Source organism: Spermophilus citellus (assembly GCF_964194105.1).
Source record: "Spermophilus citellus genome assembly, chromosome: 14".
NCBI classification, from domain to species: domain Eukaryota; kingdom Metazoa; phylum Chordata; class Mammalia; order Rodentia; family Sciuridae; genus Spermophilus; species Spermophilus citellus.
This window is the reverse complement of record NC_138194.1, coordinates 4681815-4703240: the sequence shown is the minus strand read 5'-3', so window position 1 is coordinate 4703240 and position 21426 is coordinate 4681815. Positions and strand designations below refer to the sequence as shown.

Here is a 21426-nt window from a genome sequence, read left to right as displayed (position 1 = left end):
TCACTGTAGATTTGGGATACTTACAGAGGGCGGTTGGGGAGGTAGAGAGTTCCCGCTACAGGGTGCCCTTGAGCCTTCCAGAGGCCTGGCCTGTACTCATATCTGCTTCATGGCCTTGGGCAGATCAGGCCTCTCAGATCCTCAGTCTCCCCATCTGCAGGTGGGTACTTGCCCCAGGGTTGAGGGGTCTGATAGGCCCACCTGGGGCAGGGTGAGTAGACAATCGGACCACACATCCGAAGCCCAGAGAACAGGCTGGGCCAGGGTGCAGCTGTCGCAGGGACTTTGACCCAGACTGCAGTGGGCATAACTGCTGTGACACGGGACACAGACCAGGGGCTCGGTGACATCACTCTCTTATTTGGAACAACTTACTTGGAAATCATTGCCAGCTTTCAGAAAGCACAACAGAAACTTCCATTTTCCCTCACCCAAGTCCCCAACTGGGAACATTTTTCAGCATTTGCAGAAGGGTGGGGTGTAGGGTTCCCCATCCAGCTCATGCACCGCATGGCAACTCCGCCATCCTTCCAACAGCGTCCCTCTTCTCTCTCTGGTCCTCGCTCCCACCAGGAATGAGTGTCACTCTCCTGTTGCGCTTCTTCAGGCCCCTGAGGTCTGGGGCAGCCCCCTGCTGGCCTCTCTGGGCCCAGGCACACCCTTGCTCAGTAGGCCCACCGGCTGTTCCTCACCAGCTAGAGGCCTGTGTCTGCAGGACAACCACAGCCCCAAGGCCAGCTGTCCTGCCTCTCAGCAGGTACAGAGAGGCCTCAGCTCCTCTCTGGTGGCTGAGGAGTGTTTTCTGAGGACAGATGCTGAGTTGATTCCTGATCCTCCTTTGACTCCACCATCCCCAGCTTCCTATGACTCCCAGCAAATCTCCCACCTGGTGGTGGCTGCCGCTGGGCTGTCCTGTCTGCGTTTCAGAGTTAGAGTCTCCTGGAAGGAAGAGCTCTGCCCTGCCCTGTCTGTGTGTCTGTCAGAGAGTCCCCTAGTCCACACTGAGTTGTGATTCCTTCCAGCATCACTTAGGTCAGTGCTAATGCTCAGACTGTCCCCATTATGCACTGAGCACCCCTAAACTGGCCCCCATGTCCTTCTGACTGGCCCCCGTCACTCTGTGAGGCCTCCCGTCCTTTTAATCGTGTCACAAGATGTGTGGGACTTCATTTGTACCTCCCTGCCTGAGCCTGGAACCAGCCAAATCCCCTGCTCCTGTGAGAGGAGAGGGACATGCAGAGACCAGCCCCTAGAGCGCTCATTGCTGAGGGAGCAGCAAGGCCACAGGCCCTCCCATAAGGGCACTGGAAAGTGTAGGCGTGTCGCACCGGCACCTCCACAGGTGTGTGTCTGAGAGAACACCTCACGTTGTGCAGTCCGCCCGTTGAAGCCCCGGGCTCTTTCCGCCCCTCACAGCCTGTGTGGGACATGGCTTCCTTTCCCCTTAACTGACCCGCCTCAGTTTCCTTATTTCCTCACACTTTCCTGCTGGCCCAACACCGCCCATCACATAGACTGTCTGTCCTTCTCTATGTGCTCTCCAAATTGTCCCTTCAGCCTCTGCCCAGGCCCCTGGCCCATGCCCGTGTGCAGGTTTCAAGGCTCCACACTGCCCATCCTTAGGGCCAGATCCTCCTGCAGCAGGAAAAGGAGAGACCGGGAGCTTGGTTTGGGGTGAAGTGGCTTGGGGTGTCCAGCTGAAGAGCCCCAGGAGGCAGCTGGTGACAGGTTAAGTGGGTGGAGGACAGGACGTGGAGGGGAGAAAGAGCAGGGCTGCAGGGGTCTGTGGAGCACTGTGGAGGGGCCACCTCGGGGAGAGGAGACCAGGGCTTCAAGGGTCCTTGTAGATGGCTGCCCCCCAGATCCTGTCCCCAGCTCCTCTGGGATGAGGCTGGGCCCCACTGGGCCATGCCAGTCTGCTAGGGGAGGGCGGCCCCAGCCCTCTGCCGCTGTCCCCCAGCAGCCTCTCCACTCTGCCTCTGCAGTGACCTGTGGGCCTGGCACCTACTTCAGCGGCGAGCAGGGCCAGTGTGTACTGTGTGTGTCGGGGACCTACCAGGACATGGAAGGCCAGCTCAGCTGCACGCCATGTCCCAGCAGTGACGGGCTCGGTCTGGCTGGTGCCCACAACGTATCTGAATGTGGAGGCAAGTGCAGGCCCATGTGGAAGGGGGGCTGGTGGGGAGGGGCACAGGCAGGGTCCTCCCGCCTCCCGAGGCTCCCAAAGCAAAGGTGGCTGCCATGTGCGGCCACAGAGTCTGGCATTGGCTGCAGTTCATGGCCATCCCAAAGTGGCTCAGTTTCCACACAGGTACCCCCACGAAGGACGTGGGGCTATGCGAGGTCCGCTCCTGGAGGCCCCCAGAGTCCTGAGCTCTGCACGCCACATCACTGCACCGTGTAGCCCACAGAGCACGCCAGTGTGCAGACATGTTGTCCTCACAGACGAGGTGTGGTCATAAGGGACAACCTAAGTGCTTTATGGTTGACCCAGCACTGGGCCTCCTGGGGACAGTCATCAACAAGTCACCAAGTGAACCACGTACTTTTGTGAGCAGGGACTTTGCACAAAGAGTGCTAAACCTTACCCTAAGCTGATTGAGATGGCACTTTTTACTTAGCCAGTGCTGTTGGTTTGTGGAGATGGTCTCCATTGGCTACCCCCACTTGGCCCCGTTTATGCAACAAGTCAGTCTCCCTGTTGGTCTCTCCCGGGCTCAGCTGGAGGGTATGCAGGAAAAGCATACACATGACAAGGCAGTGCCGTGAGGGTGGGCGAGTGGACACTCAGGGGAGTGGAGACCTCTGCCTTCTCTCAGGGTCAGAACAGCCCAAGTCCTAGCCCAAGGCTCTGCAGGCTGCCAGCTGCTCTGGCCCACTGCCTCTCCAGAAGGGAGGTGCCCCCACCTGGCGGGTAGTGACTCAGAGCACAAGGTGGCCACAGGTGGGAGATACATCACTTGGTTAGGACCTGGGCCAGGAGGACACATGAGACATGAGGCCTGCCCCCTGGGGAGAGACCTGTGAAAGAAACCCCCTCACCTGGGGTTCCCACTTCCCAGCTCAGCAGGGTCACTGCCCTTTTGCCCCCAGCCCTTCCTGCTGTGGGAGAAGCAAAGGTGGCCTGGCAGGCCACACCAAGAATGCTGCCAAGCCTCCCACCACCAGGGCTGTCGTGCTGTCCCCTACCCCAACCCAGGTGCCTTCTCCTGGGGTAAGCGAGATCAAGATCAGGGCCTTGGGCCACTCATGGCCCAGCCCCAGTAGCGCCCTCCCATCTGAGCCTCGACCTCTGACTTCCAGGCCAGTGCTCTCCAGGCTTCTTCTCAGCAGACGGCTTCCAGCCCTGCCAGGCCTGCCCCAGGGGCATGTACCAGCCTGAGCCTGGGCGCACCGGCTGCTTCCCCTGTGGAGGGGGGCTACTCACCAAGCTGGAGGGCGCCACCTCCTTCCAGGACTGCGAGGCCAAAGGTGAGCAGGCCCCACCGCCCCCGCTGCACTGCTCAGGGACACTTTCCCCAGAAGCCCTCATCTCCTTGGCATGGCCCAGTCAGAGGAGTAGCCTGGAGCCACCAGGCATGGACATGGTGACGAGCACTGTGCCAGGATTAAGACAGGGTGCGAGCCTGCTGAGCACCAGCACCTCGGGCACGGGGAGGCTTCTGGGAACCTGTGAGCCATGTCTGGAAGGAAGATGGGAGGACCAGGAGGTGGCAGGGGCTGGACCAGAGCAGACACCTTCACCAGCCCCTTCGGGGCCACCCTGCTGGGTGTCCGCCACTCCCCTCCTTTGTCCAGCCTGCCTGTCCCCCCAGCAGAGGAGCCTGCTTCCTGTTCCTCAAGCCCCCTCATATCTGTCAGGTATCTGTGCTGCCAGCACAGGCCGGTGGCCCGGGGCTCAATCCCAGTCCCACAGAGTCTGCCATATATCCAGATGGTCCCCTCTGGGGCCCTGCTGTTCTGAGGAGCAGCTTCTCCCCTGGGCCCTGCCCTCTGGCCTCCCCTTCCTCCCTGTGCCCGCAACTGTGTAATGAAAAGGTACAGCCTTGCTCCCTCCCCTTCCTCTTCTGGCTTCTGCCCTGAACCCCTTCAGTCACACTGTTACCCCACGTCTCCCCAAAAGTTGCTCCCTTCACAGTGGCCTACACGTCCCTGTGTTGCTGGAGCCCACGGGTGTCCTCAGTCTGTGTCTGACATGGGCCCCTCCCAAGCCATTCAGTCCTGGCCGTGTCCTCCCACCTGTCCCCTCATGGTAAAGAGGCTGCACTGGGTGGGAGAGGGCCTTGAGCTCTGTCTGAGCCGCACCTCAGGAGCAGGGGAGGCCTGGCCTTGCCACTAGCACCCCTGCCACATGTCTCTGCAGTGCACTGCTCCCCTGGCCACCACTACAACACCACCACACACCGGTGTATCCGCTGTCCTGTGGGCACCTACCAGCCTGAGTTTGGCCAGAACCACTGCGTCACCTGTCCAGGCAACACCAGCACGGACTTCAATGGCTCCACCAACGTCACACACTGCAAAAGTAGGTGCCTCTCTTCCCTCTCCAGGGAGCAGGGGTGCTGGGCGGGGCCCGGGAGGTCATGGAGGCAGGGCGACAGCTGATCTCCCCCTGCCTGACTGAGGGTGCTGGTTCCTGTCTACCACCTCTACTGGGAGACAGGGGTGCCTCTGTGAACCCTACGTCCTTCCTGAGCTCAGTGGCAAGGAGAGGAGGCCCTGGCTTAGCCCTCTCTGCAAGCAGTATGGTGGCACCGAAGTTTACCAGTTCCCTCTACTCACCAGCCACAGCCCAAGTCTCGGCCCAAGCCAGGCCCTGCTCTGATTTCTGGGTCCTGGGGAGAAAGAAACCCATGTTAAGGGGCAGCTGCAAGGCGGTTGGGACAGCAGGCAAGTGCCAGCCCTGCAGCCCCAAAGGCTTGTGCCTCTTAGGCCAAGTGGACACCCAGCTGAAGCCTGAGAGCAGCAGGACGCAGGGACCTAGTTGTGGACAGGCATGAAAGGGCTGGAGGAGGGCCATACAGGCTTCGTGGTGCCCAAGAGTCTCAAGTCAGAGAAAAGTGGTCATCTTAGACAGTCCGGGAAAAGAGGGGCTCCTGCCAGCCCCTCGCCCAGTAGGTCTTTGGGGGCAACGAAAAGGACACCATATCATTTTAAGTATTTTCCCCTCTCCTGGTCAGTTTTAGTTCATTGTCCCTCCGGCCATGTTGGGAACTGCCTGAAAGCCTGTGAAGGGGTTAGCTAGAGGTGGCACTGGTCTCCGTCCAGGCTTCCCAGGCTGAAGAGCAAGTCAGAGGAGGAGCTTTGCAGAGGCAGGGCTTAAACATCCTCATAGGTGAACACAGTGAAGCCAGGAGAGAGGGAAGCTTCTAGAACGCTGGTAGGGAAATGAAATGTTCCCCAGAAGTTTTGAAGTGAGAAAAATTTTTAAATGAGAATGCAGAAGAATTTTATAAACATTTAATATTTATTTTCAGTTCTTTTTACAGAGCTAAGGCCATTTCCTTATTAATTAAAGGCTAGGAACAATTTGGCTCATAAAAATATCAGGTTCAGCTTCTTCAAGGATGTACAGTGTAATTAAAAAGGAAACGGAAGGAACACGTTTCCTTTCCTCCCTGTGTGGACCGCTTGCTCCTCCTGCTCTGTGAGGAGGGAGACCGTGTGGCACTGGCATGCTCAGTGAGGCTCACCAGGTGAATAACCAGAGAGAGGTGCCCGGGGGCCTCCCTTTACATTCACACCTAGACCTGGCTGGGCCAGCCAGGGGGGGGCTGCCAGTCTCCAGGGGCACAAAACGGCCCATCTGAGTGGCCAGTGACATGATCAGGCCCAGACACAGAAACAGGATGGGCCTGGCCAGGCAGGTCAGCCCCCTAGGTATCTGCTCGGGCTGGGGCTCAGAGAACCTACAAGAGTAACTGGGGACCTGCCCTCTAGCTGAGGGGATAGCCCAGGCAGGGCTCCCACTAGAGGTCAGCTCAGGGCCTGGCAGCTGACACAGGAGGACTGGGTGGAGGCTGGGCAGAGGAGGGGACAGGAACACTTGCCTGAGGGCCCAGGAGGCCAAGACACCCAGCAGGCCAAGCCTGACCAGGCCCTGTGGCCATGGTACCCACAGACCAGCACTGTGGTGGTGAGCTTGGTGACTACACGGGCTACATAGAGTCCCCCAACTACCCTGGAGACTACCCGGCCAATGCTGAGTGTGTGTGGCACATCGCACTGCCCCCCAAGCGCAGGATCCTCATTGTGGTCCCCGAGATCTTCCTGCCCATCGAGGATGAGTGCGGTGATGTCCTGGTCATGAGGAAGAGTGGTAGGTACTGGCCTCGGGATGGGGATGGCAGGGCCACACAGCCTCAGTCCACATTCACGCCCACCTTAGTACAGCCTCACCAGGAACAGGAAGGAGGGCCCAGGCTCTGAGAACAGGTCACTTGGGGTTCCGGGAGGCAGGTGGGGACCCACTGGGATCTGGCTGCCAGAGATGGGCTGTGCAGAGCCTGTGAGAAGGCCGTAGGGCCAGGGAGAAAGGCCAGGAACCCACACAGGCACAGAGCACGCCCTCGTCCAGGCCTGACTCTCTCTGGTCATAGAGGCAGGCCACAAGAGGCGAAGGAGGACGGGGAGGGAGCCAAGGAGTTTGCTCAGTGCCACATTCTGTGTGAGCTTTAGCACCACGCACACACTGCCTGCTCCTGTCACGAGTCTGACCGCCCTAATATGCAAGTGGGGCTGTGCCAGAGAGGGCAAGGGGCCTGCCCAGGGTCCCTGAGCAGGTCAGGGACCTGAGAGCCCAGCCAGGAACCACCTGCCCTACCCATTCCCATCACCAGCCCCAGGGCCCCCACCCACATCCTTCTTTCCCCTGTCCACCCACAGGGCTGAGCTCCAGAGGCAGCCTCTCCTGTATCAGGGGCACCTCAGGAAGAATACCCAGGGAGCAGTGAGGAGGTGGGCACCCCAGGGGATAGCAGGTCCACCCCTCCTTGTTCACTCACAGGAGCCCCGGGCTCCTCTCCCATGGCCTGCCTGAGTGCACCCCCCATCCCTGACTGCTGGGCACAGGCGTGAGCCCTGTCATGGGGGAGCAATTGGCTGGAGGAAGACAGAGCCCCAGCACAGGGGGCTGCACGCAGGGGTCCACCAGAACTCCAGGGACAGAGGGCAGTGAAGGGCAGAGGGAACCAGATGAATCTAGAGGGTGCATTTGGGCAATGGGCACTAGGGCCCTGGCAGCCAGCTGGGTTGGGGAGGTAAGCAACCTATAGCAGGAGGAAGGGTCAGTGAGGAGCATGGCTCGGGGCACCTCAGTGAGGGCGTCTCCCCCAGCCTCGCCCACATCCATCACCACCTACGAGACCTGCCAGACCTATGAGAGGCCCATCGCCTTCACCTCCCGCTCCCGGAAGCTCTGGATCCAGTTCAAGTCCAACGAAGGCAACAGTGGCAAAGGGTTCCAAGTGCCCTACGTCACCTACGATGGTAAGGCACCGCTCATCACTGCCCGCTGGGTGCCAGGAGTGGAGACAGCCTCACGCCCCAGCCTCTGGCAGGGCACAGACCCAGGACCAGCATGCCCCAGGGGCCCCGCTGCAGACAGGCCTCAGGGTGTGGGGGTGCAGATGAGGACACTGCTGTCTGCAGGCGGAGGTGGAGGCACTGCCCACGGGAGGACAAGGCTAACCAGGGCAGCCAAGCCGCCATGACAGTACAGGAAGGGACCCGATGCAAAGGCCAGGGGCAGCATCCAGCACTCGCCGACAACCCGAGGCTGGAGCCAGGGAGGGCAGAGGCGGGGATGTGAGGGTCTCAAGTTCCGGCCTTCCCCTCCCTTGCTGACCTGCTTCCCAGAGGACTACCAGCAGCTGATAGAAGACATCGTGCGCGACGGGTGGCTGTACGCCTCGGAGAATCACCAGGAAATTCTGAAAGTGAGTTTATTGGAAGGGAATCCACATGATTCTGGGAGAGTGGCCTGGGCCGTCCCTGCCCCCACCCTGGCCCCTGAAGACATGAGACAGAGGGTGTGGCAGGGGAGGAGGCGGAGGGCCTGGGTCTGGTATGTCTGTCCCCTCAGACCAAGAGGCCTAAACCAAGCTGGCTCCTGAGGAGATGGGGACCGGGACCCGGGGAAGAGGCTTTGGGCAGGTTCCTTGCCTGGCAGCCTCAGCTCTGCCTTCCTCGTCTGGGAGACGAGGGTAGTTGGACAGGGTGGTATCGTAGAATCTGGAACCCACTCTGCTGCTGTCACTCCTATCATTGGGACCGAACCCCTCCATGTCCTCTGTGGCCTCGAGAGGCAGAGCCACGTCCTCACAGAGGGGAGGCTGCAGCTGTCTCAGTAGGCAATGGCCAGAGGCCCAGGGACCCAGTTCTTCCGGAGTAAGGCCAGACCTGGGGATCTGCTTGGGCTGGTGACAAGGACAAGAGTGGGGCTGGGGCCACATCCACCTGGCTGACCCTCGTCAGGTATCACTTGACTGAGATAGAGGGTGGTCTGCATAGTTGGGTAGTCACCTCGAGACTTCCAGGCCCTTGCCTGGTGACCCTCGAGCTCATAGTAGTGCTTTGTCAGTCATGTAGCTTGCTTTTAGCTGCTGCTCTTCTCAGGCTCCTAATGTCCTCCTCAGGCCACCTCTCTGTCTAGACAGAAACCAGAGAGCCACCCTGGCCCCTCCACAGCCTGTCTGGCCAATAACACCCTCCTCACCCTGCTGTAGCCCAGCTGCCACCTCAGCACCCCTGCAGCTGGGAGCACCCTTCCAGAACTCAGAGTGTCCCGGCACTGCTCTTAGGACATGGGGGCCCACCCCTCAGGACCACCTGCCTGTTCTTGCTGCACTCTCTGCCCAGGGCTCCCCAAGATGATCTCCCCTGCCTCTCCTCAGTGAATGTCCACCTGTCCCTCTGCTCTGTGCCTGTCCTCTGGGCAGCCTTCCTGGACCTCCCTGATTGGACCACACATGTGTCACAGACCCTCAGAGACCAGCGTGCCACTCCTTCACAGCCCCTGAGAGCACTGCACCTTGGATCTGTTTCATGACTATGTGGTCCCGGCCTCCCTGTGAGAGGGGCTGCAGGGCTTCATGCCCCACAGCTGGTGCCCAGCATGGAGCCCTGAGGCAGAGGAGCAGCGCCAGGGGTGCTGTTCCTCAAGGGCAGCAATGCACGTAGGAAGGACCTGTGGTGCGTGTGTGTGAGTAAGGTGCTGTGTGTGTGGCAAGTTGTGTGCACGTGTGTACGTGTGGTTGTGTGAGAAGGGTTAGAGTGTGTCTGAACAGGTCAAACCCAGCAGCAAGCATGGCCAGAGGCAGTAAGCTGACGACCTTCCAGGCCCAGAAGCGGGAAGTCACCATTTGTGGAGGCCTTGCAGGAACCAGGCTACAGGCCTCTGCCAAGAGCCCACCGCTGGGCCTGCCCTCCAGAATACCCCAGCCAAGTCTCAGTCCACCCCTCAGTGCTTCCTTCTGAGTGGCCCATGATGGCATCAGGTAGTAGATTGTGCATGCTCCTCCAGAGGCCACTCAGGGAGGAGGAGCCAGGTGCCACCTGCACCCACACTGGAGAGCTGTCCTGAGCCCTTCTGTAGCCAGGCTCTGCTGGGGGCCACACTCTACGCCTTCACTGCAGCCCTCAGAGTGGGGGTCCTGACCCTGCTTTCCAGGGGCCTCCTCAAGATGTAGAGCTGCCGAGGGCTTTCCAGGGTCGAGGAGCTAGTGACCAGGGAGCTGCAAGCTCAAGGTGCGGCTGTGGCTGCGAAGCCTTGCTCGGTCCTCAGCACGCTCTGGTTTTCAGAGTGTTATATTACCAACAGATGCTCTTAATAAAAGCATTCATGCCGGTAGGCTACTAAAAAACCAGCCACATGGGGCTGGGGATGTGGCTCAGAGGTAGAGCACTCGCCTAGCATGCGTTAGGCACTGGGTTTGATCCTCAGCATCACATAAAAATAAATAAATAAATAAAGATATTGTGTCCACCTATAACTAAAAAGCAAAAAAAAAAAAAAAAAAAAAAAAAAAAAAAAAAAAAAAAAAAAAAAAAACCAGCTACATGGGGCTGGGGATGTGGCTCAATGACAGAGCACTTGCCCAGTGTGCACTAGGGCCCAGATTCCCTCTCCAGCACCACAAAAAAACTATTAAAAAATGTAAAATGGATGGGCTGAGGTTGTGGCTCAGCAGGACAGCACTTGCTTAGCACGTGCAAGGCCCTGGGTTCTATTCTCAGCACCATATATAAATAAATAAAACAAGGTTATTGTGTCCAACTGTAACTAAATAAATATAAAAACAAATGTTAAAAGGAAAGGAAAAAATACAATTACACTGTTAAAACCAAAGGACTATCTGTAGTAAAGAGATTTGGGGGATCCTGAAACCCTGCTCCCCATCCCTTCCAGGCCCCCAGTGGAATGCCCTGGCCCCACCTCACCCACCTCATCTCACCATGTCTTGCAGGACAAGAAGCTGATCAAGGCGCTCTTCGACGTGCTGGCACACCCGCAGAACTACTTCAAGTACACAGCCCAGGAGTCCAAGGAGATGTTCCCCCGGTCCTTCATCAAACTGCTACGTTCCAAAGTGTCCCGATTCCTGCGGCCCTACAAATAACACTCAGAGCTGTCCTGCTCGGGGATGGCCAGGGAGCCAAGGAAGAAGAGCTCCTTCCCTCTGTCGTGGGGCTGAAAGGCAGCTCTGTGGGCCACCTCGTTGCCTGGGGAAGCCCATGATGCGTTCACTTCAGGAAGGCCACCAGCCCCTGGAGGGCCAAGGCTGAGCTGGGCCCCCATGGGACACTGCTTCTAAAGCCTTCTGCCCTTCGCCTCTCATCCCCAGACACCAGTAGTACTTTCCCTGAGCCGGCTCTGGCGCACGCTGCCTGGCCAGGACACACCGAGGGCACTAGAGAGCATGCGCTTCTGCCTGATGCTGTGGGAGAGAGGAGAGTGGCACCCTCCCGGAGGCTCTGTGAGCTTGGCCCCTGTCACCCACAGGAAGCCAGCAGAGAAGGAAGGACAGGTGGAGGCACCATCTCTGAGGTGAGAAGCCTGTGTCAGCACTTGTAGGGCTACTACTCTGCCAACTCCTCCAGCCAGGATCGCAGGACATGGTGCCATGTCACTGGGCTCTAAGGACTCTGTGACAGATAGAAGAGAGCTGCTGAGGGAGGAGTGGAGGTCTTCGCCAGTCCTGCTAGAACGGCTGATGAAGTGCTATATACATATGTATAAATATAAATACAAATATATATATATATATATATATATATATATATATATATATATATATATACACACACACACACTTCTATTTGTGGGTACTGTAGGGGTGCTCTCTTCAGCAGCTATAAACACTCGGTGCCACTACTGTCCCCCCAGCACTCACCCCCTGTGTGGGAGACAGGAGCTGCCAGGCAGGTGCAGCATGGGCTGGCCCTGGACACCTTGTGAATATGAACTTAGGGAACTGAGCTCCCATGCTGGGTTGGAGGGTTGGCCCGGTCCCAGTCCCTTCACAGTGACATCACTGCCCTCAGGACACAGTGGAAGGCAGCCTCCCTTTGGGCCCCTGAATAAGGGGTGTAAATATCCAGCCATAAACTTAGGAAGGGGCCTGTGGCTATGACCTTGGGGTCTGAAGTGTGCCTGCATGTCACCAAGAAATAAGGCTGTGAGGCCTGAGGCCTACCCAAGAGGACGTGGCCCAGAGGCAGAGGCGGCCTGAGGCAGAGGTGGCCTGGGTTACAAGGCCTGGCTTCAGTGCAGCTTCCCCATGGGCCTGCCGCCTCCCTCTCAGAGTCTCCTCAGGGCTGCCTTCGTCCCACCAGCCAGGAAGCCAGAGCCCAGGACGGAGCCAGCTGAGACTTCGCACACCCAGGGTCTGCGAAGCCTCAGACCGCCTGCTGCCAGCAAGAGGATGAGCAGAGGGAATGTTCTATATTATTCAGGTTAACAAACTTTAAAATTCCCAGGAACATGGGAGCATCTTACAATGAACTCCAACCACCAATGCCAAGTGGCCTCAGGTCTCCTGATCCCCAGCCCAGCCTGGCGGGTGAGAGGTGAGCAGTTTGAGAAACACACGTGAAACATGACTGTGGACACACAGGCCAGCAAGCAAAGTCTCAAGATCCATGGCTGGTGACAGGAAGCAGGGCACGGCCCCTCCTCCAGGCCATAACAGGGCTTGGGATGCAGGCGTGAGTGGCCCTTACCCTCGCTGCAGAGCTGGGTGCCCAGCTGTACTGACCCTGCTTTCAGTGCCATCTCTCAAGTCCAGCTCAGGTTTTTGGAGAGCAGCAGACAGGTCAGGGTCAACAGCACTGCTGGGGACTGCACCACCCCTGGCTGGCCACCATCCCTGCAGATCATCCTTGGTTTCCAGAAAGAAGCCTCCCTCCCTTTGTCAGGACATCAGTCACCCCCAGAAGTGAGAGACAGATGCCCTAGGAAGGGCACAGAGAAGGGTCTGTCCTCTTTATTGGGGTTCTCTAGGAAAATGGGACCAACAGCCTGTGCACATGGACGTTATTATGGGAGATCAGAGATCATGGAGGTGGCCTCAAAGTTCCATGAGGTGCTCTCTGCAAGCCAGAGAGCCAAGAGAGTCCTCAGTGGGATTCAGGGTGAGCACAAAGCCTGAGAAGTTGTGAGCAGGGGCAGTCCTGGAGTCCGAGGCCCAAGAACCAGGAGCACCAATGTTGGGGACCAAAGAAGAAGGACACCCAGCTCCAAGAAAGTAAATGTGCCCTTCCCCCACCTCTTTGGCCTGTTGGAGCCCTGGGACCATCAGAAAATGCCACCCACACTGGACAGGGCCTGACTGGCTCAGCCCTCTGATAACAGGCTGATCTCTTCTGGTTACACCCAACAGTCAGACCACCAAGAGCACTTATGGTTATCTGGAATCAACCTAGCACAGTCAAGTTGCCACATAAAATTAACCACTGCACTTCTTAAAAGGTTTCCTCCTTTAATTCTCTCAAAAACCAGAGAGAACAAGAAAGAGCTCTTCAGATCCCCTGAGTTCTTCCTACAGATGCAGAGTCACAGAGACAGGCAGCAGGGCATGGCCCCTCCTCCAGGCCACAACAGGGCTTGGGATGCAGGTGTGAGTGGCCCTTGCCCACGCTGCAGAGCTGGGTGCCCAGCTGTACTGACCCTGCTTTCGGTGCCATCTCTCCTCAAGTCCAGCTTGGGTTTGTGGAGAGCAGCAGACAGGTCAGGGTCAACTGACCAGCCCTCCTGGGGACTGCACCACCCCTGGCTGGCCACCGTACCTGATCAGCCTTGGTTTCCAGAAAGAAGCCTCCCACATGCCCACTAGGCTGCCCCCCACATCCTCTCATGTTCCATGGCTCTCACTGCCACTGTGGCCACATCATGCCCAGTGACCCCAGGGCAGAGCAGGACAGGGGCAATACAGAACCCTCTTTCTTCTCTTATTGTCAAGCCCATTTTTTAGCTCTCATCCCACAAAAGAGGACTTGAGGACCAGGTAGTCGGCAGCCCCAGTTTACTAGCTGCCCTCACAGGCCACCACCCTGGCCTCCTTCTCACTGCCACCCTTCATCATCTGGATGTCTTGAAGTCCAAGTAGGGTCTGCCCTGTCTCTCCACGCCAGCCTCACCCTGGGAAACGCTGGGTTCCAGCTGTTAAACCCAAAGCCAACCCTGGTCCTCAGGGCCTGGTACTCCCAGGGGACCTTCCAGGATGCCAGGCCCATCTCCTTGAGTTCACACGTTACAGCCAGAGGCAGATCGGCTACATGGCGACCGCTGCACTTGCTTCATGGTGGAGGTACAGGGGAGACGTGGGCAAGAGGACTGGGCCCAAGCAGGGCAGACGTATACGCTAAGGCCTGAAGAAGGACGGAAGCCAAGGACAGGGTGCGGATCCTCCCCACTGTCGTGGAGAAGCCAGCACGGCCCATGCCCGGACTCTGGCCTTGAGCAACCTCAGATCCTGCTTCAGTGGCCATTTAGTAAATTCCCAACAGCCACACTGTCCCCTGTGCTTCCAAGGAACAGGACCCATGAACAGCTTCTGGAAGCAAAAGCTCTGCCACTCGGCCAGGAAGTGCAGACTGTTGGATCCAGAGTACCAGTGGGTGGTCAGTGACACTCGAGGAGACAAGTAGACTCCAGTGTCTCCACCTGCCCAGCACAAACCAGGTATGAGTAAGCTGGGTCCTGTGGCAAGCACTGCCTGTGTGCTGGGCTCCTAGGAAGACAGGGATCCAGAGCGCTGCCACAGACGCAGGGGCGGCAGCCTGCCTGGACGTCTCTACCCCACGTCACCACTGGCCTCGCCCACACAGTCCTGACCTGCAGAGAGAGGGGACTTTCTTTTCTCCCAGGGGCGCCAGATACCACACCTCCTCCTGGAAAGTTTGATCAGCCTGGCAAACTGCATTTTATAGCAAGACCCCTTAGCTTCACCAAAGACACTCATGGTGGCAGCTCAGCCCTTCCAACCAAGGTGACAACACCCAACTGAGGTCATTCAGAGCAAAGGCCAGAGGACTTAGAAAATGCCTGGAACACTTTGAAACCAGCAAGTGGTCTCTTGGAAAGGCAGGTGTGGAGGTCATCCTCAGAGCCTAGCTGACTTGGGTGTGGCCTGCGCCACCTCCCAGCACCCTGCTCAAGCAGCCCCTGTAGAGCGGACCCTGCTTTCCCACAGCCCCCCACACCAGCGTGGCAGCTCCTGCGTGGGTCCTTTGAAATCATCTGTACACCCAGCCTCAACCGGAAGAAATGATGGGGGCACAGTGAACTTTCACTCAGGGGCTCCTACATCATGATGCTGAGCCCAACGCTCTTCCTTCCACAGAGACTATCCCTTCAGCCCTGCAAGGTTGGCAGGGCGCAACCTGTTCCTTGGTGTGGGACATTAGGACTCTGGGAGACCAAGTGACACACCCAAGGTGAAGAGTCAGAGGTTTATGCAGCTGGAAGTCAAACCCAAGCCTATGGAAGCAGTGCAGGAAATGTCTCTGCAAAATGTTGGCTGAGCCGGGTGCAGTGGCGCACGCCTATAATCCCAGCAGCTCAAGAGGCTGAGACAGGAGGATCACGAGTTCAAAGCAAGGCATTAAGCAACTCAGTGAGACCCTGTCTCTAAATAAAATACAAAATAGGGCTGGGGATGTGGCTCAGTGATCGAATGCCCCTGAGTTCGATTCCCAATGTGTGTGTTGGCTGAGCTGAATTTTACAGATTGGAACCTCAGCTGAGTCAGCCAGGCAGCAGCGAGTTGGGGACACAAAGGGTGGAAAGGATAGCACAAGCAGGCAGGGTAGCCTTGACCTCAGTTCCCTCCCTTCTTACCAAGCACTGAGCACTCACTCAGAGAGAGGCCAGACTTCGTCTCCTCTAGGGGAGGGGACAGGCACTCACCATTCAGACACAAGTTGGCACCATGCCCTAACCTGCCACAGGTGCCCATCCTGCTCTCAGGGAGGCAGTGGCAGACCTGGAGGCCCCCAGGTGGCTCAGGAGGGCACCGCTGTGCCTCAGCAGAGCCCTGTACAGAGCAGGAGGAGAGAGCGACTGGCCAGGAGGAGGTCGTTTCAGTCTGAAGGCCAAGGACACCTGCAGGGAGGCCCAGGCACTGAGCAGCCAGGTCACAGCGCTCTGCAGACAGGCCACAGATGGCTGCACTCTGCCCATTCCTTCTCCTTGAGCCTGTGAAGGTGCCTTCCAGGACAGGCCCTTGGCAACAATCCACTGTGAGGGTGACAGATACCGTCACAGCCACCGTGTCCTTTTAGTTGCCTCAAGTATTCAAAGCTGTGTTTTCTCCACCGTATTCTCTCATATGCATGTAATAAATGTTTGTGAAATTCACTTTAATAATAAACAAAAAATAAACCTAAATGTTGCTCTTTTCTCTTATCCACTGGAGGCCACCATAGTGGGGGTGGGGGGAAGCAACTGGAATCAGAAAAATACTAAGAAATTGCATGGCTCTGTTGACAGCTGGAAGTAAAGGGGCTCCAATGTCCTCCCCGGGCGAAGCAAGGGCTGGAGCCTGCGTGTGGGGAAGCAGAGGGCGCCCCACGGCCGTGTTCGTGCTCCTAAATGAACTACCAGGAAGTAAAATGTCCGTCTCAAATCCATTTCCCCTCCTAACTTACATTTTGCTCTCTTATACAGAGGCTTTAATCTAGAAGCCACAATCACCATGAACCTTGGGGAATCTGAGCTCCCCCAGAATAGATGCCCAATGCTGTGCGTGCACCTCTCTGAGACTATGGCCCATGGCTTTCACTAGACTTTAGAAGAAATCCAGAATCCCATAAAGGCTGGCAATGACCATGCTCCTCAAAAATAGCCCTCCAGGTGTCACACACTCAACAGGAGAAAAACAGCTTCACAATATACCAAGCGATGTTCTAAATAAGTGATAGTTCATTCCTTGGTTTAACAGAATGGTTTAAAGTCTGAGGAGGGTTTGGCTGGGGGGTAGAGCACATGCTCAGCATGTGCAAGACCCTGGGTGCCTCCAACAGGACTACCAAAAACATTCAAGACTTCTCCATATTCTTCTCCTTATTCCCAAAAGAACGGGAAGAAGGGACCTGAACAGGCATTTGCACACCCGTTTTCATTCACACCAGCGTTATTAACAATAGCTAAAGGTAGGAACAGCTCAAGTGTCCATTGACAGATGAATAGGTAAACATAATGTGGTCAATCCATACCAAGGAATATTATTCAGCCTTAAAAAGGAATGAAATTCTGACACATACTACAACATGGGTGAACCTTAAGGAATTATGTTTACTAGAATAAGCCTGATGCAAAAGGACAATTACTATATATTCCACTTAGATGCCTAGAGTAGTCAAATTCATAGAGACAGAGTGCAGCCAGGCATGGACATGCACACCTGTAATCCTGGTGACTCAGGAGGCTGAGGTAGGAGGATGACAAGTTTGAGACCAGACTGGACAACTTAGTGAGACCCTTTCTCAAAATAAAAAATAAAAAGGTCTGGGGGTATGTTAAGTGGTAGAGTGCCCCTGTGTTTAATCACAGTAGCACATAGAATGGTGGTCCCCAGAGGCTGGAGGAGGAGAAAATGGGGAGTTAGTGTTAATGGGTGCAGATTTTCAGTTGGAGAAAGTTCTACACACAGATGGAAGTAACAGCAGTCCGATAATGTATAATGCCACTGAACTGTATTCTTTTTTAATTGCTAAAATGATAAATTTTACATCACTTCTATTTTACCATCATTAAAAGAAAGTTGCAGGAGGGAACATTGATGTCCTTCTCTAAGCACACAGCACACCAGACATTTCTACAAAATACCCCATAAAGACAGGGGCAAAAGGTCAGGCCTCTGCAGACTGGACAATGGGGCTGAGACAGCTCAGCCTCGTGTGGACGGACCTGATCCCCCAGGTCCCAAAATACAGTGAACCAGATTCCTTATGAGCAGACGGCTCATATTTCAGCCTTGCTCCATATGCTGTGGCGATTCAAGCCTTCACCTCTGGTCAGTGTGGGACCAACCTGTTACATATTATAGTATTTTTGAACCTCCTCTAAATGCTGAGAGCTTAGTGATCAAATTGAGGTGTTTTGGCAAATAAATTGTGGATGTCAATTATTGTCTTTCTATGCATTTTAGGATTAAGAGATTAAATATAGAACACATTTAGACAAATAAAATCCACATTTTAAAGAAGCTTCTGGGAAATTGGGAGAACTATTATGTCAATAGGTCTGACGAGGGCTGAGTGGTGGCTCAATGGCAGAGTGCTTGCCTAACACATGTGAAGCACTGGGTTTGATCCTTAGCACCACATAAAAATAATAAAATAAAGGTATTCTGTCCATTTACAACTACAAAAAAAATTTTTTAATAGGTCTGAAGATTTAGACTCAACAGAAAAATTCCTAGAAAAACTTAACTTACCAAACAACATAATAAGAAATAGAAATTGAGATCAATCTTAAAGCTAACAATTGAATCTGTCATTTAAAATCTTTCCCTAGGGGCTGGGGATGTGGCTCAAGCGGTAGCGCACTCGCCTGGCATGCGTGCGGCCCAGGTTCGATCCTCAGCACCACATACCAACAAAGATGTTGTGTCCCCCGAGAACTAAAAAATAAATATTAAAAATTCTCTCTCTCTCCTCTCTCACTCTCTCTTTATAAAAAAATAAAATAAATAAAATAAAATCTTTCCCTAACTATAAATGGAAAAGCAAATGATTAAGAGTGGCCAAGACCCTTTTAAAGAAGAATTTGGAGAATGACTCCAAGCAGATGTCCTGTGTTACTAAAGTCTAGAGAGATTAAGACTGTTTAGAGTTTGTACAAGTTGAACACACAGGTCACTGAATGGATATGGGAAAATTCCTTATCCACATATCAAAACAAATACTATTGGGTTTATATCTCATACTTATACACATGCAATAGATATCAAATGCATTAAGATTTAAATATTAAAGAAATGCTTAAAAACTTGTACAAAAAGGGCTGGCATTTTGGCTTAGTGGTACAGCGCTTGCCTAGCATGTGTAAGGCACTGGTTCTATTCTCAGCAGTACATAAAAATAAATAAATGAAATAAAGGTATTGCATTCAACTACAACTATTTTTAAAATGTTTAAAAAAAATGGAGGGCTGGGGTTGGAGCTCAGTGGTAGAGTGCTTATCTCACATGTGTGAGGCACTGGGATCCATCTTCAGCACCACATAAAAATAAATAAATAAAATAAAGATATTGTGCCCATCTACAACTAAAAATATTTTAAAAATATAATGGAAATACACATTACAACAACAAAGAAATACCGTGGTGGCACCAGGTTGGCAAAAATTAAGTCTGAGGGTGGGCTGGGGATATAGCTCAGTTGGTAGAGTGCTTGCCTTGCATACACAAGGCCCTGGGTTCAGTCCCCAGCACCAAAAAAAAAAGTCTGATACAAGAATCAGACAGGATTTACTAGACTCAATTTACTAGAGAACCTCCTTTTTTAAAAAATGTACCAAAAGATGGCTGGAATTGTGGCTCAGCGGTAGAGCGCTCACATAGCACTGGGTTTGCAAGGCGCTGGGTTTGATCCTCAGTACCACATAAAAATACATAAATAAAATAAAGGTATTGTGTCCAACTACAACTAAAAAAATATATTTTTAAAAATGTACTGGAGTTGTGGCTCAGTGGTAGAGTGTGTGCCTAGTGTGATCGGGGCACTGGGTTCGATCCTCAGCACCACATAACTGTAACATAAAGATATTGTGTCCACCTAGAACTTGAGAATAAATATTTTTCAAATAATGTACCAGAAAACATACAAGAATAGTCATAGCCTCATGTTTGTAAGAGCAAAAAGCTTCAATAACCTGTCAATGGAGGACTGCAGAACAATCACACAACTAAATGTTATATAGCAATGAAAATTAACTAACTATAGATCATGAACAACAGAGATGGATCTTTAAGCAGGCAAGACCAGGATGTCTGCTCTCACCACTGTCCTGGAAGGCTGAGCCAGGACGATTGGGTGAGAAAAAGAAACAAAAGGTATAGTGGAAAAAAATAAAACTGTCTCTATTTGTAGGTGGCCTGATCTTGTATACAGAAAATACTAAGGAATCCACAAAAAGGCATTAGAGATAATGAAATCAGCTCTGTTACAAGATCAATGCAGAAAAATCAATTGTATGCCAACAATGAATAATCAGGAAGTAAAGAAAAATATTCTACTTATAATGGTATCAAAAAGAATAAAATACTTATGTAAGTTTAACAGAACAAATATAAAACAAAAACCACAAAACACCTTTGAAAGAAATTAAAGAAGCTTTATGTGCCTGGCTTGGAAGACTAAATATTAGGATGGCAAGAGTCCCCAGAGTGACCTCTGCAGTCAAAGCAATCCCTATTTCTGGCTGACATTTATGCAGAAATTGACATGCAGATCCTAAAGTTCAGATGGAAATATGAGGAACCTAGGAGAATCAGAACAATGTTGAAAACAAATTAACAAAGATGAAGAACTTAGTGGGGTGTGGTGGCGCATGTCTGTGATCCCAGCAACTTGGGAAACTGAGCAGGAAGATTGCAAGTTCAAGGCCAGACTCGGCAACTTAGGGAAGCCCTGTCTCAAAATCAGATTTTTTAAAAAAGGGCTGAGGGTGTGGCTCAGTGGTGGAGTGCTGGCCTAAGCATGCGTGACACCCTGGCACCAGATTCAATCCCCAGTATGACAAAAACGAAACAAAACAAGTAAAAAGGTAATTCACAAAATGGGAGAAAATCTTTGCAAATCATATATCCACCAAGGGTCTAGTATCTTAAATATATAACTGACAATTCAACAATAAGACCAATGACCTAATTCTTAAATGGGCAAAGAATATGGATAGACATTTCTCCAAAGAAGATATGTAACTGGCCAATAAGCACCTGCAGAGATGTTCAGCATTATTAGTCAGGAGGGAAATGCCAATCAAAATCACAATGTTGATAACACCTCACAACCAATAAGAGGACTATAATCAAAATGCCCTAGAATGACAAGTGCCAGCAAGAAATCAGAACTCTCAGAAGCTCCTGGTGGGGATATTAAACTTCCTTTCCTATGTCAAGAGATCTAGTCTTTAATTTTTCAGTTGTATGTTAGGTCAATTTTTTTTTACTAGATGAATGTTAATAAAACTATATGAGCCTGAAAGAATTCTCAACCAAATTTAGTCTTTTATTTCATCTGGATTGGGTTAATTTCACAAGTGCAAAAATAGTTCAGTCTACAGTAGTTCTAGGAAATGAAGAATTTGCCTTAATAAAATGTTCACTCAACTGAAACTCTGAGTAGTCAAAATTTCCAGACTGTAAACTTCTCAAGAGAAGGGCCTCATCTTCTCCATGTCATGTAAACTTTCCAAGGTGCTTGGCAGCACTCTGTACCCTGTGGAGTACTCAGTACCTTTTTGTTTGATGTTACTGATGTTTGATGTTGCTCCCTTAAAATCTAATATTAAAATGTAGAAAACTGATACATTGTTCTTTCTGTTTTCTCATAGACTATAAAACATGTATATCAAAGTGATAATTTAAAAAAAAAAACTTTTTTTTTTGGTTGTAGATGGACACAGTACCTTTATATTTATATGTGGTGCTGAGGATCAAACCCAGTGCCTCACAGGCAACCCCAGCCCCTCAAAGTGATAATTTATATGAAGAAACATTTAGCATCCTTCACATAAGAATGCTTTTTTTAACCTCTATTTATTTATGTGGTGCTGAGGATTAAACCCAGGGCCTTGCCTGTGCTAGGCAAGTACTCTACCACTGAGCCACAACCCCAGCTGCCACCAAATAATGGGGTTATATGAAAAAAAGAGGATGCTTTGTATGAATGTCTTTCATCAGCATTAAACAAACTTAA

The 21426-nt window shown here is 52.9% G+C and overlaps 1 protein-coding gene across 1 annotated transcript in view; it reads left to right on the top strand.

The window, feature by feature from the left end:
- LOC308633216 (signal peptide, CUB and EGF-like domain-containing protein 1) overlaps positions 1 to 10900 on the top strand; it is a gene marked incomplete at its 5' end in the record, with an annotated part of 29129 nt that extends 18229 nt beyond the window's left edge. The window contains 7 exons of the mRNA XM_081265749.1: positions 1986 to 2147; positions 3304 to 3471; positions 4364 to 4525; positions 6122 to 6319; positions 7336 to 7488; positions 7858 to 7937; positions 10467 to 10900. Of these exons, the coding sequence (XP_081121875.1) occupies positions 1986 to 2147; positions 3304 to 3471; positions 4364 to 4525; positions 6122 to 6319; positions 7336 to 7488; positions 7858 to 7937; positions 10467 to 10619 (1076 nt within the window). The 3' untranslated portion in view covers positions 10620 to 10900. The remainder of the gene's footprint in view (positions 1 to 1985; positions 2148 to 3303; positions 3472 to 4363; positions 4526 to 6121; positions 6320 to 7335; positions 7489 to 7857; positions 7938 to 10466) is intronic.
- Between the last annotated feature and the right edge of the window lie 10526 nt (positions 10901 to 21426).